We start from the raw sequence: 15,586 nt of genomic DNA, 5'->3' as shown, positions 1-15,586 counted from the left end.
TTGAATGTTGTTCATGACACAGCTGCCCTGGGAGCCTAGTCCTTGAACCCTTCCCCTTGTGCCCAAAGACCTGACCCTCCTCTTCTTACCCTCCTTCCCTCAGGAGCTCAGAGCACCCCAAGTGCATCCATCAGCACAATGTGGTGAGTAACGCAGTTTTCACATCCCTGGCTCTGATGCTCCAAGCAGCTAGCCGTAGAATGCTGGGCAGTAAAGTCTGAATGCTGAAGCAGCAGGCAGCTAATCCCCAGCCCTAGCTGCCTTGAGTCCCTGTGGGAGGCAGGCCAGCCAGCCAGCCCAAGCAAATCTTTGTCAGCCAGGACAGAGCACTGCAAGAGTAGAAGGAGGCTTGGTCTTCACACAGTACATGGGCTAGGACCACAATACGCTGTTTGGGGAGGCACAGCATCCACCTGCCTATGATACCTACAGCCTGCACGGGTACCATTCTTCTTCGTCCCCTTGTTTCTGCTTTCCAGCAAGCTTGCATAATTGTCTCATTTTCCCCAGAACAATACCACTTTGAAAGAGATGGGAATCTCCTCACCAAAATAATGATCTTTTGGTTCCATTTATAGACACTTCCTCTCATCTTAACATAGTGGCTGTGTCTACAATACAAACTTCGAAGTTAACTTGGAAGTAAGCTGCTACTTCGAAGTAGCATGCAGAGCGTTTACACACACTTTCCCTTACTTCAAAGTTAACTTCTAAGTAAGGGAGGCTAACTTCGAAGTCACTGCTCCATTTCTGGGAATGGAGTAGTGGCTTACTTTGAAGTTTAACTTTGAAGTTAAGTGTGTGTAGACACTCTGCGCTCCATACTTCAAAGTAAGGAGTCCACCAAGGAGGCAGCCCCCCACTTCAGGATGAAGACACTGCTGCCAGGCCACACAGGGCTCTATGGTCCCTGCCAGTCACCTTAAAGGAAACAGTTCCCCAACAACCCCAGGCAGGAAGCTGAGACTGTGCCACAAGCAGGGGCAGCACGAGTTGCCACTTGGACTGCCCCTGCTTGAAGCACCAGCCCACCTCCACACCCCCTGGCCATCATGGCAGCACACCAGGAACCCTCTGCCCCACCCCGCAAGGAGCAGCGGATGATGAGTCCGAGGGCTCACAGCACCCGGGCAAGGGCTGTGCCAGTATGGGACCCTCCTGAACTGAGGATGAGCTGACAGACCTCCTTGCTCTGTTGGGGGAGGAGGAGGTCCTTTGCCAAACCAGCACCTGCGACAGAAATGCTGAGGCCTTTGACTGTCTGGACAGCGGCCTTGTCCCAGGCCACCCTGACTGCACTGGCAGCAGCGTGGGGATAAAAGTCAAAGAACTGACGCAGACCTACGTCAAGGCCCATGATGCTGCCAGCCTGTTGGGGACACAGCCTGTCCACTACCCCCACTACCAGGAGCTACACAGGCTCCTGGGGCCGAGGAAGGCAGCCACCCCAGAGCATGTGGTGGATACTGCTGGTCCCCACCCCAGCAGACAGTGAGGATGAGGCAGGCCCCTTCGGCACTACCAGCCCCTTGTGTGGGGAGCAGCTGACCAAGGGTGATGACGAGGGCTCCAGCAACAGGACCATCATCATCGCCCTCCACTCCAGGACACCCAGCAGAGCCTCCTCTAGCTGAGCCTTGCCTGAGCCCCGGGAGATAGCAGCTGGTACGTACAGATGAGTGGGATGTTTCGAGGGATGGGGATGCCCGCACCTCCCCCCCAAGAACAACCCACAGCCCACATGCCTGGGTAGGGGAAAGGAACACCGCCTGACCCTCACCAGGTGGCAACCTGTGGGCACCTGGAATTCCACGGGGCTCACAGGCCATCGAGCAGCAGGGGAGCAGGGTGGAAGCCAGCAGATTGGGGCCCCACCCCACCAGGGTTGGGACTCAGCACTAATGGGCCATCCCCTTCCCCTTTTGTCTCCAGAGGTCCATCGTCAGTAAGGCACTGCAGCACACTGGAGTGGGCCGCAGCCACAGGGGGTCAGGAGGCTTCCCCATCACCCTAGCCTGCATTCACCCATTGCTGTGGCAGGGCCTCCCGCAGATGGCACTGGAGGGATGAGGAGGCAGCTGCCAATCAGGCGGTCGTGCAGGAGATGACCGGGGTGCTCTGGGACTGGATGGTGATGGAGTGGGACATGTGGGTGCAGCTGGCTGGCAGCCTGCACACCGGGGCCTAGGCCTTGGCCTCCTGCCTTGCCCAACCACCCACCCCATCACCAACCTGGCCTGCAGCCACCCCTTCCTCTGGCAGCCACCCCTCCAGCAGCTGCCCACCTCCCAGCAGACCTGTCACTGTCTACCCACATGAAGCTGGTGTGGTGGCTGCGGGCCAAGGCAGGAACACTTGGCCCAGCCCCAGTCACCCCACCCCCCACACACCCTGCAGAGGCTGAGCCCACAGCACCCCAACCCCAGCCCTACCTCCCTGTGGTCCCGGCCCTGTTGCAGCCCCATGGGGGGCCCCAGACCTCCAGTGGTAAGGGCAGCCGTGGCCAATACAGCTCCTTGCCCCCCACACCTCTGGGCAACTGAGCCTTTTCCCACCTAGCCCTCCCCCCTCAGTTCAGTCCCCCCACCTAGCCCCTCACCTCCCTTTTGTGGACCATTCCTGCCATACACTGTAAATAGTTTCACACATTGTTCTGTTTTGTTTTGAAAAAAAGTTTATTACCCCAATACTACTAAAGTGCTTGGTGGGAGAGTGGTGAGGGGGGGAGCATGAGGGATGGGGGAGTGAGGAGGCCCGTGGTGCGGAGTGTGGCTGGGAGGGTCAGGGCAGGCCTTGGGTGAAGGCCTGGAACAAGGCCTCCCAGACCCTGGCCCCATCCCTTTGTGCCTCACGGCACAAGGCAGCAGGCGGCTGTTCAGAGCCAGCCCACAGATCCGTGGTCCAGCCCTGGATAAAGGGCTCCTGCCAGTGCTCCCCAAGGTTGTGAGGGACACAGCAGGCAGCAATAACCAAGGGGACGTTTGGGAGGCTGACATCCACCCTGGTGAGGAGGCTACAAAACCTGCCCTTCAGCTTCCCACATACCCATTTGACTGTGCCACTGGCATGGTTGAGGTGACTGTTAAAGGTGTCCTGGATCCGTGTGGTGCATCCGGTACAGAGCCGCATGAGCCATGGGTGCAATGGGTACGCGACATCGGCCACAATGCAGGTGGGGCATTGTGATGTCCCTGACTGGGAGTTCCTGCCCGGGGACATACATACTGTCCTTCATCCAGCATCCCAGCCAGAAATTCCAGAACGCCCGGGCTCCATGGGCCCTGCCCCGTCACCCCACACACATGTCCAGGAAATGGCCCCTCATGTCCACCAAGGCCTGGAGGACCACCAAGTGGTACCCCTGCCTGTTAATGTAGGCACCCCTGCTGTGGTGCAGCACCTGGATTGCCACATGCATCACGTCCAGAGCTCCGAAACAACTGGGGAAGCTCAGGTACGTGAACCCGGCGAGGGTGGCGTCCAGGTCCCCCAGGGTCACATCTGTGGCATGAGCATCCTGTCAATGGCTCGGATGACCTGTGGCGGGGGAAGGAGGACATGGCCATGACAGCTTGACCGGGATGCCCCACTTCCCACCAGGGGCCCCCTGTCCCCTGCCCTCACCCCCTTCCCACCAGGGACCCCTTGCCCAATACTGTGTACTGTGAATACTATGTACAGATGTAGTCTCCTCACCTAAAAAAAGATATCCTGGCACTGGAAAAGGTTCAGAAAAGGGCAACTAAAATGATTAGAGGCTTGGAACAGGTCCCGTATGAAGAGAGGCTGAAAAGACTGGGACTTTTCAGTTTAGAAAAGAGGAGACTATGTGGGGACATGATAGAGGAATATAAAATTATGACAAATGTGAAGAGGGTGAATAAGGAGAAGTTATTTACTTATGCCCATAATGCAAGAACGAGAGAACACAAAATGAAATTAATGGGTAGCAGGTTTAAAACTAATAAAAGAAAGTTCTTCACTCAGCACATAGTTAACCTGTGGAACTCCTTGCCAGAGGAGACTGTGAAGGCTAGGACTATAACAGAATTTAAGAAAGAGCTTGATAAATTCATCGAGGTTTCATCTATAAAAGGCTATTAGCCAAGGGTATGAACAGTGTCCCTGGCCTCTAATTGTCAGAGTCTGGAGATGGATGGTAGGAAACAAATTGCTTGATCATTGTCTTTAGTCCACCCCTTCTGGGGCACCTGGCATTGGCCACTGTCAGCAGACAGGCTACTGAGCTGGATGGACCTTTGGTCTGACCCAGTATGGCCATTCTTATGTTTTTAATAGCCCTCTCTCCAGGGTGGGTCCGTGGTGGGGGCTGGACTTATCTCAATCATCACCACTCTGACTGTGGCCTTGCTGATGCCAAATTGGTGGCCAATGGACCAGAGGCTGTTGAGGGTAGCCAGCATCCACAGGTCAATGGCCACCCTCTAACATACCGGGAGTACAGGCCGTGTCCTTGTGTCCCAGTGCTAGAGGACTGGGGTGAGCCAGCAGCAGAGGTCTTCAAACATCTGGCAGGTCATTCTGAAGTTCCTCAGCCACCACTTGTCGTACCAGTCCTCCAGCACCAGCTGATCCCACCATTCGGTGCTGGTGGCAAAGGCCCACCAATGCTGGATGGTGGGAGGGAAGGGGCAGCAGTGCCGTGGCCAGAGCCTGCAGGCTGGGTCCCATGCAGGTGACCTGGCTGTGACACTGAATGACCAAAATGACCAGCATGACCAGCAGGCTGGTCAGGGTGGAGAGGGCCTCGTCCTTGGAGAGGGTTGGACGGGGCATGTTGCTTGACTGTTCTCCCCAGCACATGCTCTGCTGCTGTTCGCAGCCTGATAGCCTTGAGAGCGTGCAGGGTGGGGTTGTTGTGAGGGGCCTTTTAAGGGGTCAGCTGGCTACGAGCCCGGAAGGGCTTGTCGACCTTGTGACCCCATGCCTGCATCATTTCCTGGCCCGTTACTTTGAAGTAGGGACTAATTGTGTGTAGACACTTAACTTCAAAGTAGGGGGAAGCCTACTCTGAAGTAAGGGAGGATACATTTTGTGTGTAGATGCTCTACTTCCAAGTAAGCAAATTCTAAGTTATTTTATAGTGTAGACACAGCCAGTGTGCAGCAATAACAATGTTATGATCCACCAATTGTATTTTCAACTTCAGTTTATGCTTCTTTTGTAAACCATCTTTACATACTATTTCTACATATCTCCCTGGGTTGTTTTTATTTTGTTTTGACCTTTTATCCACTTTGGGCAATCAAAAATTCCAGTCAAGGGTAAAAGTATCAGCAAAATAACATATTAATAAATACATTACTATTATAGTACATATGTTTTGTTGTTGCTGTGTTAATAAATAGGAATGATTGGTGGTTTTTTGTGCCGGTACTTGCCAGTACTGAGTACCAGCATCTCAGCAGCCCCACCCATGGGATTGATTGGTGGGGGGGTTGTCAGGAAGCTTGCTGAGTATTGGCACCTTTTTTTGTTTTTTTTGGACAAAAAAAGCACTGAGAATAATTATAGCTTGGATATTTTTTTTCAAAGACTCTTTTGCCTGTAGATGTAAGCCTTGTCACACCTGCTAGAGGACTAAAGTTCTTTTTGAATGTTAATACATAGTATTGTTTCCATAGTCCAGTGAACACTATGGCTCTTGCCAAACTTTTGTTGGTTTTGGAGTTCTGCTAGTGAACGCACTACTTTTTCCAAAAGTTTTCTTTAAAACATGTATACACCACAATAACAGGGTACATATTGGCCCATGAGGCTGACACTCAGACAAATGGAAAAAAAGAATGAAGAAAGGAGCAGAGCATACTGCACAACTTCATACCTCATAAGTTTATTTTTCCCGTTAATGCATGGGGACTTATCCCACTGCATACTACATTTGGAAAACGAACAAGTGAAAAACTTAATTTGTTTTTTTGAAACTGGAAAATATCAACCACACAATTTCATCAACGATTCAGGTGATTTGGGGGTGCTGTTGAGAGTAGATACATTTTTTTAAGCAAAGGTTTTAGCTTCTGTTTAACTTGCAGCAAGAGACACACAAAAGCCATTGTAATATGTAGCTAAATAGTAAAAATGATGCTGTTGATAATACTGTGTTTGTTTTTTTCCACCCTTCTCTATTCTGGCCTCCTCTTTTTGGAATTTTGCAACTATGGAATACAGAATAGTTCCTCTAGTTCCACTGAATTCTGTTTAATTATTTATTTAAAAAAATTAGAATACTCGCAGGAACACAGTGAGAGAGAGAATCAACCTGTCAAGATATCTTAATACTGTAGTCTAAGGTTTACCTGTCTCTGGTATAAAGGTACAAGGTGAAAATATACGAATTCTAACCAGCCAATCTCCTTCAGACTCTTTCTGGTGGTATAATTTAAATTTGTATGTGGTCTAAAAAACCCAATCTACTATGTGTATTCTGAACATGAACTTAGTACACCAGGTGGCCAGTCATAAACTATATTTTCCAGAATCTGAAAGCTATTTCATAGTTATGGAAATGCATGAGCTGGTACATATTCATGTACTACACTGTTTCCCAAACTTAAAATATTTAAGTACCTCTTTTGGGACTTCGGCCTTATTGGTGTACCCCCTCTCCCAGTGCCATCCCAGTACTTGTCTCCTGATTTTTCTGCCACATAGCTCTTGAAATCCTGTTAAGTACCACTGGTGGAACACATACTACACTTTGGGAAACACTGGTCTACTATATATTTGAGAGAGTTTGTGTCTGTGTCCATCCCTCTGTCCATGAACCCATTTGTTCAAGAACTCCTAAACAATAAGAGCTAGGACTACCAAATGTGGTATGTAGCTTCCTCTTATAACTTAAATCAGGATGAGGGTTTGGTTGTGCCAGAACAATGGGATTTACATGGAATCCTATTTTTTCCATAACTCAGAAAGAAAGGAGTCTGAGAAGATGAACAGTTATGCCCTGCAGTGACCATGGGGAGATGAGTGCAAGGGTGGGGGTGGGGAGATGGTTATACTGCAGTGTCCACAGGGGAGTGGCCACACCTGTAAAAGAGTACCCAGCTGGGGCTCTGCATGTTTGTTGCAGGCCACCTGCCCTATCCCAAAGCCCCAGACCATATCCCACCTGCCAAGCCCTTATCCCCATTGCTGGATGCAGGGAAGGAGGACCCCCCCGCACCCTGCAGGGAGCAGGAGTGAATACAAAGGGTCTGGGAGGTCAGGAGGGTCTACAAGGGCTGCCTGTAGCAATAAGAGCGGTGCTGCTCCAGCAGTGGTTCCTTCTGGGGGGCTGCAGCCCATGCTTCCTGGCTGGTGACTCTTTTTTGGGGCATCGCAATTGCACCTCCCAGGCAGTGGCATCTCTTAGGAGGCTGGGGCTGTGGTGCCTGGCTGGTGGTGCACCCCAGGGGGCTGGCCAGTACAGCCCCTGCCGCCACAGCCCATCTGGGGAGCACTACCAGCCAGGAAGCATAGTTGTGATAACCATCTCTGGAAGGAGCCACTGGCCAGGGCCAACCAGGACAGCCTCTGCCACTGTGGCCCTTCAGGGAGCACTGCTGGCAGGGCAGCCCAGCCCCAGCCCCCCAGGAAGAGCTGCTGCTCAAGCAGTGCCACTCTCACTACCATGGGCAACCCTGGTAAACTCCTCCATCTTCCAGACTCCTACCCTGAGCTCCCCTCCCTGCACTACCACCTCCCAACCCCCTACTCTGACTCCAGCACACTCCAGACCATGCCCTGACTCCTGCATCCTGCTTAACAAAACAAGCAAACAAAAACAGTTAAGGACCGAGCAACTCTGAATGCTTGAACAGACACACAGGCAGACAGACTCAGAGACAAACTCAAATGTAGAGTAGCTCAGGTGTCCTGGTTTCCTTTTTGCTGAGACATTGCAAAGCAAAACTAGAATGCAATGAAATCCACTTTTGTTTGGCCTCTGAAGTACAAGTAGTAGCTACCTGTGCTTAGTGTTAAATATGTGCATAACTCTTTGTAATATTAGGGTTTCAGATTGCACAGTAGATGTTTCCTCTTGTGGTGCATATGGTACAGTCATGTGGAGGTTTGAAATTTTTATGCATTGCTGCTCTTATTTCAGGTAATAATTGCTCTAGCAGAGAAACATCGATCTCACATTCCCTACAGGAACTCCATGATGACTTCAGTGCTCAGAGACAGCCTGGGAGGAAACTGCATGACCACCATGATTGCAACGCTCTCCTTAGACAAAAGAAACATAGATGTATGTCATACCTTTCTGAACTTGTGATTTTATAAATGTTTGTTTTTGAGGCTTATATGCCTGAATACCTGACATAGTGAAGTTTGAAAATCTTTCTTGCCTATGCTGCCAAGCTACATTCCTGTCAATGGAAGTTACAGTGTGATAGATTAGAACTATACCTTATGTACACTACATAGGGATATCTCTGTAACTGACTTCACATTTCAAGACTGAATTCTGATCAGGTATGTGGGTGAATATAATCTCTGTCTATAATATTATAATATCATTGACTAATCTTACAAGATAAGCAGCAGCATTAAATATTAGATAGGTTCAGAATCAGGCACAAATGTGTCCTTTATGAATTCTGTTATTCTATAAGTAACCTCAGATGAGGGGGAAAAACTGACAGAGCAGATATGTCTAGTAATAAACAGGTGAACACTTAAAGCCAACTTCCTGATGATGAAATGCATGAATTGTGAATAAGGTTTAGCAAGGAATTTTCTTAAGGGCATATTGATAATCATTACTGGTGCAGTACCACCCCACAAGTCTATATCAGCACTTCCATTGACTTTGGTGAGGTCAGTAAAATAATGTTTATTTGCCAGTTTAAGGCTGATACCATAACAGCAATGGCAGTAAAAGAAAACTTGACTTTTTGGGGAGAGATAATAGAATATAGTGACAACAATAATTAATAAAAATCAACACTCTTTAAACTTATTGAGTAGTGAACAGGTAATTGTGCAGGTATAATTTGTAGCAGCACATGCAAACTGCATAATCAGGGCCGTCCTTATTCATACACAGAATATACAGTGTCACAGAGTACCTGAAAATTTGAGGCACCACTGGCTCTTAATGTCCACCCAGCCACCTCTTCCTATCCCTGTTCTGTGGCTCTGCTACCTCTGGGAAGGATATACTTAACTTAAAAGTGAAAAAGCCTGCCAGACCTCATAGCGGAACAGTGAACCTGTGAAAGAGCCATTCAAGTGGTAATAAAACCATTTAACTGGCAACCCCAAGTATATATGGACAGTTTTGAATGTACTATGATAGTCTCCAGGACCTTAGTTTGCAATTTGCTTTTAAAATTTCATTAGTATGTTGCTGAAAATTGTAAAATCATATGTCTAAGAAATGTCATCTCCCCACCTCTGGGCTGCCATTGATCATGGGTCACCAGTGTAATTGTACAGTGTAAGACCCCATAAATCCTAAGGACATCCCTGTGCATAAATCTGTCCATGCAATTACCCATATTGTGTGTTGCAGACTCCCATTTCATCCAGTCATCAGTTTGTGTCCTGGTGAGTCTATTTGGTATTGGAATTTAGGCTCCTATTTTGAAATATTTGATTCAATCAGTGAATCAGAGAAAATGAGCAAGCTAATAATGGTGCAGTGACAATTTTCAATTTCTTGCAGCAAAATTTACCAGACATTATATTTTATTCATTTGGCTGAAATTTTCCCAAAAATATGGAGATGGGTTTCTTTATTTGAGAGTTTAGTTTCATCTGACAGATTAATATATTAATAGTTAGAATAGTTGCACTGAATTTTTTTCTTTGTATTTTTGAAGCACCAGGAGTGTGAGGTTGATACAGTAAAATCTAAAACAAAAAAATTCCTCCTTAAATTTCTATACTTAGAGTTGAGCTTAGCATATTGATTTACATCAGTGTATGCACAAGGAGTTATTTTTTTCCTTCCAGGAATCTATATCAACCTGCAGATTTGCACAGAGAGTTGCACTTATTAAAAACGAGGCAGTTCTTAATGAAGAAATTGACCCTAGACTGGTAAGAGGGTGATTGTTTTGTTTTGTTTGTTTATTTGTTTAAATACAAAAGGTACAGCCATGCAGATGTTGAAGTTTTCATGATCCTAAAAACAAGTTCCAGCTTTTGCTGTAAAATTACTGCTTTTTATTTTTTTGGCTTTCTGAGGATAGTTAAGATTAAAGTGAACTTTTAAAAGCTCATAATTTTATGGGAAACTCCTACAGTCATATAATTTTCATAAAAATCCTTTCACTTCCTCCAGGGCAGTTGTACCCAAATTGTGGTTCACAAATTACCAGTAGCCCATAGAACTCTTGCTAGTGATTTATAGAATACTGTCTGGTCACTTGATGGTGCCCTTTTCCAGTTCTTTTACTAGCTGTATTGCAAGAAAAACAGTAAAGCATACATTAAGCATTTTCCTAATATTACTGTTTTATATGAGCAGTTGCCACAAAACATTGTGATGGGAAGTTAGGGTTTGATCCTGCTCCATTGATGTTGATAAAAATTTCCCCCACTGACTTCAATGGGAGCAGATGAAGCCCTGTGAAAGGAAATGGACAATGTGACAGCAAATGAGGGGGCAGATGGTCCAGGAGAGAGCCTGTTCAAGATGCAGTGTATATTATGAAAAAGTTTGTTATCATCATGTTCTAAAGATTTCATTATAGAGATTTCTTACTTATGAAGAAGTGACTTATGGAGCTATGAAGGCGTATCCTGCTTTGTATACCATATCATTAGTACTCAGTAAGAGCTAACACAACTACCATGAAATCAATGGCAATTTTACGATTGACTGTAAAAGGAGTAGCTAGGCCAGTGCTGAGCACTTTGAACAATCCTACATACCATCAATAAAAAATAAGTATTAGGTATTATGAGTAACATAAACTAACCATTGAAGCTTATGAATTCACAAGAATTGTGAATGTTTGCTTTGATATTAATTATCATTATTAAAGGCTATGTCTACACAAGAAGCTTCTGTTGACAGAAGTCACTGTTAGAAGGGATTTCCTGGCAAAACTTCTGTTGACAGATTGCATCTACTTATAAAAGCAGATTGAAAGACTGCTGGACCCTCTCTCGACAGAGTGGCTGACTGGAAGCACTGCAAACAGGGCTGTTCAGTGAACCAGAAGCCCTGTCTGTTGACAAAAGGCCCCAGAGCATCTACACGGCAGGTTTGTTGACAGAACACTGTCACAAGAGGTATTATACCTGAATGGGGAAAGGTATAACACTGCCAGCAGACATGCTGCGTTTTGCTGACAAACTGTCGACAAAGTGCATTTTGCATGTAGATGCTCTGCGTTTTGCTGACAAACTGTCGACAAAGTGCATTTTGCATGTAGATGCTCTGCGTTTTTCCCTCACAAAAGCCCAGTTTTGCCAGGACATAGTGTAGACATAGCCAAATAGTGTTGATAGGGATTAAGTTTGCTTTCAGACCTCCTTGTGTTATTTCCAAATAGTTGACTGTTGACTTAAAATGTCTGTTTTATGTCACTGTAAATTATCTCATGGTGAAGTCCACGATGACTAATGTTTAATGAGTCATTTCTGTTCAGTATATTATTTCCAAGGAAGGCTCATTACTCTGCCATATGAGCCAGATCACTAACAGCAAATATGCAGTTTATGGGTTGATAAAACTAAGGAATATCTACTTTGTGCTTGAGCTAAAAGCCCTAAGATGGAGCAAGTCTGAAACTGTTATTCTAAGGTAGGGCCACTTCTCTGTCAGTGCAGGATGAAGACTGGTTAATTCTGTAAAGGAGGACATCTATTTGCTTTTGAAATTAAAACTTCTGAGAACATATTCTACAATTATCATTGATAACCTTACTATACAATGGAGAATTCACTCCTGAAGATGACTTAGTTTAACCCTGACACTTTTGTATGTATAGATCATAAATGTATTAGAAATTAAAATCAAATTGAACTTTCAGCATAGATCAAATATAGTAAATACACAATGAAAGATTGCATTCTCTAAGAATTTTACTTAATAGTATCAGCCAATGACAAATCTGTTAGTGAATTATACTTTTGAACCTACTATTTGCCCTGTCAGGTTTTCTCTCCTTTTCTGCTAACAGTGTTTCTGCTTCTTGGTTACAGTATAGAATAAAACTATATTCCTCTGCTCTTCATAATATAACATTTATATGAAGTAAGCATGCTTCTTTGTTTGAATCTTTTCAAGGACTTGAGTAGGGGCTGGTATCCATGTCTTTATAAAGGTTGCTTGAGACATTATAAGGCCCTGTTTTCAATTGCTTATAACTTTGCCAAATCTTAGGGATGAAATTTTCTGTGCAGGATGTCTGCCTCAGGCTGACTTATTATTAGCATTACTGTTGCTGTTATTAATTTGAAATTTTTGGTCAAAATACTGAAGCAAATTAAGTAGGATCTATCACATTCCTGCAAATATCAATGTTGTGGAAATTGCCCTTGAAATGCATGATATTTAAGATCTGTTCAGAACTAGGTTAAACGTGTCAAATTTGTAAATGAATTCCGAAGTTGCTAAAATAATTTATCTCTCAAAGCAATATTTTTCTGTAACTTATCTTTCCTAAGCATGCTGCAGTTCCCTGTTTACTGCTTGCCACATGGTATTGCTTTTTTACTGTTCACAAAGCCAGTATGTGTGAATGCTTATGTATTTTGCATTATTCTAATTTTATGTTCATCCATAAGTAATAATTTTCTTATTAAAGATGGTCAAGCAGAAGAAAAAAAGCAAGTAAAAAATAACATCTGGTAGACACAAGAACATTGATGGGATTTGTGTCAATGTATACTTTATTGTTTCATACTGATGGCTTGAATTCTAAATGTAATCAGAGAATTCTAAATGTAATCCTCTTGAATATATCATCATCCGTCTTCCTTGATTAGTAATGGCATAATCTAGTAGGAAGATGGTACACCACATCTAGTACCACAAGTATCCTGACATTAAGATAAAAAAAAAAATCTTAATGCAGACATATTTTCCCTTGGCATTAACATTACTATCTTATCATTTTGATTCAATTTTTTTAGACACAATGGCCACGTCTATACTGCACTGACCTTTTGGAAGGGGTATGCTAATGAGCACAGGGGAACATTCATATGAGGCACGGATTTAAATATCTCATGCCTCATTTGCACATTCCCACAAGCCCTTGCTTCTGGAAGAGCCTTTTCCAGAAGCGAAAGCTGCCATGTAGACAGGGTTCCTTTGGAAGGAAACCCCCACTTCCAGAAGAACCTTTATTCCTCAGACATTTGAGTTCTTCCGGAAGTGGGGTTTCCTCCTGAAGGAATCCCATCTACACGGCAGCTTTTGCTTCTGGAAAAGGCTTTTCTGGAAGCAAGATCTCTGCCCTGCCCTCAGTTGACAGAACTGCTGACCAAAAGCTCTGTAAACAGGTGAACCAGAAGCCCTCTCTGTTGACAAAAGTGTTATTCCTCAAATTTTCAAGGGACAACACTGTCGAGACAAATGCAGAGTTGTGTCGAGACTCTGTCGACAGAATGCTTTATGTGTAGGTGCTCCCTGAGTTATGTTGACAGAAGCCCCCTTTTTTCCACAATACTTTCTAGTACAGACACAGCCAGATTCTCTGAATCTTAGGAGAAAGAGCAGTGGGTGTGCTATCCTCATTTGCCTTGTTTGTCACAAACACTCCTTGCACCATCAGAGATAGCAATGCAGGGTAGAACTTACTGTCCGTAGGGAGAGCAGGGATGAGAATTTAGAATTAGAAATTATTCTTTCTGTGCTTAAATTTGGCTTCCTTTAATCTCATGTTTTCTGTTCCAATAATTATTGATCCAGGTGTATTTAGATGGTTATTTATAATTTGGAAGCATTCAGCAGAAATGAAAGGAAAGGACACTAGTAATAGCTGTCTTAGTGTTTGACAAGGCTGTTCCCCACTCTGATGCTCCAAGTGCAGAAGGTGGGGGCCCACAAGAGATCTTACAAATACTTTGTTTCTCTAGGCTTCTGCTTAAAAGCTTTCCAAGGTCACAGATCCCCTGAACCTGGGAGATAGCTGCTACTACCCAAGTGAGAAACCCCTCTATAGAACCTAGGGGCTATGTCTACACGTGCCCCAAACTTTGAAATGGCCATGCAAATGGCCATTTTGAAGTTTACTAATGAAGCGCTGAAATGCATATTCAGCGCTTCATTAGCATGCGGGCGGCAGCGGCGCTTCGAAATTGACGAGCCTTGCAGCCGCGCTGCGCGTCCAGACGGGGCTCCTTTTCTAAAGGGCCCCGCCTACTTTGAAGTCCCCTTATTCCCATGAGCTCATGGGAATAAGGGGACTTCGAAGAAGGTAGCGTCCTTTCGAAAAGGAGCCCCGTCGGGACGCGCCGCGGGGCTGCAAGGCTCGTCAATTTCGAAGCGCCGCTGCCGCCCGCATGCTAATGAAGTGCTGAATATGCATTTCAGCGCTTCATTAGTAAACTTCGAAATGACCATTTGCATGGCCATTTCGAAGTTTGGGGCACGTATAGACACAGCCAGGAAGACATACTTGAAATGTCTCTCTGTGGGATAACTTCAAGTTCATAACCCTCCTTTAGGATAGAACTTGAAAACAAAGATAAAAAAACAAACACACTGCAATCGCTGATAGCTGACCTTTCAGTCTTAGGTATGCATGCACAGAGACCCTTCTGTAGGACACATGAATCCAATCATTGCCTTAAAATAGGTGATTTATTGATACAACAAAAATATATACATGATAAAGACACTTGGTTGCTAGGTATTACAGAACAACTAAAAAAAGGTAAATTAAAACACAGAGAACTACTTCCCAGGGATTCAGTTTAAAAGTTACAGCATATAGGGTGGTACACCAGTCAGCCTGAGAAGTCCCGCTCCAAACCCAAAAAAAAAAAAAAATAACTTGATCACTTCTGACTAAACATTTCTTTTCTACTTACATATCTGTATTCCCAGATTTCTTTCAAGGCCTGGATATTTACTGAAATCCTCCAAGTCTGGTTCAGACTTAAAACATTCTTGTGTCTCTCCTCTGGCTGCACAAAAGACTCTGTTAGCAGGTAACTGCTTCAAATCAAAAATTCCCCTTTCATTTCCCATTGGCTCACCTGGCTGCTTGCCAATAGAAAGCCTACTAACTCTGGGTTTTAACCCTTTTATGAGCATTCATTCCTGACAGTGATAGAATAGATTTGGCTTCATAGTTCTGTAGAAATAAGGTATGCTAGTGAGGTGGTAAGCTTATTCAGTGCTTAGTATGATATAAGGCTTGGTAACTGTTCCTTGGAGCATTCCTCACAAAGGCCTGCTAACTTCACTCTATCCAGGAAAAGAGGTTCCACTGCTCCAGCCACCATTAAAGAAGGAACAGGAAGAACAAATTAGGAATAGAAAGGAATTTATATGATAAAGCATTAGGCAGTAGTCCACGTTCAGCTCCTGATGGAAGCAGGAACTAGGGGGTTTATAAGGGGGTTCCAGAAGTGAAGATGGGTAGTAATCCACACTCATGAAGAG

At 45.1% G+C, this 15,586-nt stretch overlaps 1 protein-coding gene across 1 annotated transcript in view; it reads left to right on the top strand.

Moving 5' to 3' along the window:
* Window positions 1-15,586, top strand: part of KIF6 (kinesin family member 6) — a 310,424-nt gene that overhangs the window by 72,409 nt on the left and 222,429 nt on the right. The window contains exons 8-9 of the mRNA XM_074988562.1: window positions 8,114-8,257; window positions 9,970-10,056. Coding sequence (XP_074844663.1) covers window positions 8,114-8,257; window positions 9,970-10,056 — 231 coding nt within the window. The remainder of the gene's footprint in view (window positions 1-8,113; window positions 8,258-9,969; window positions 10,057-15,586) is intronic.

The sequence above is a fragment of the Carettochelys insculpta genome, chromosome 3 (assembly GCF_033958435.1).
Source record: "Carettochelys insculpta isolate YL-2023 chromosome 3, ASM3395843v1, whole genome shotgun sequence".
Taxonomy (NCBI): Eukaryota; Metazoa; Chordata; order Testudines; family Carettochelyidae; genus Carettochelys; species Carettochelys insculpta.
This window is presented reverse-complemented; position numbering and strand designations above follow the sequence as displayed.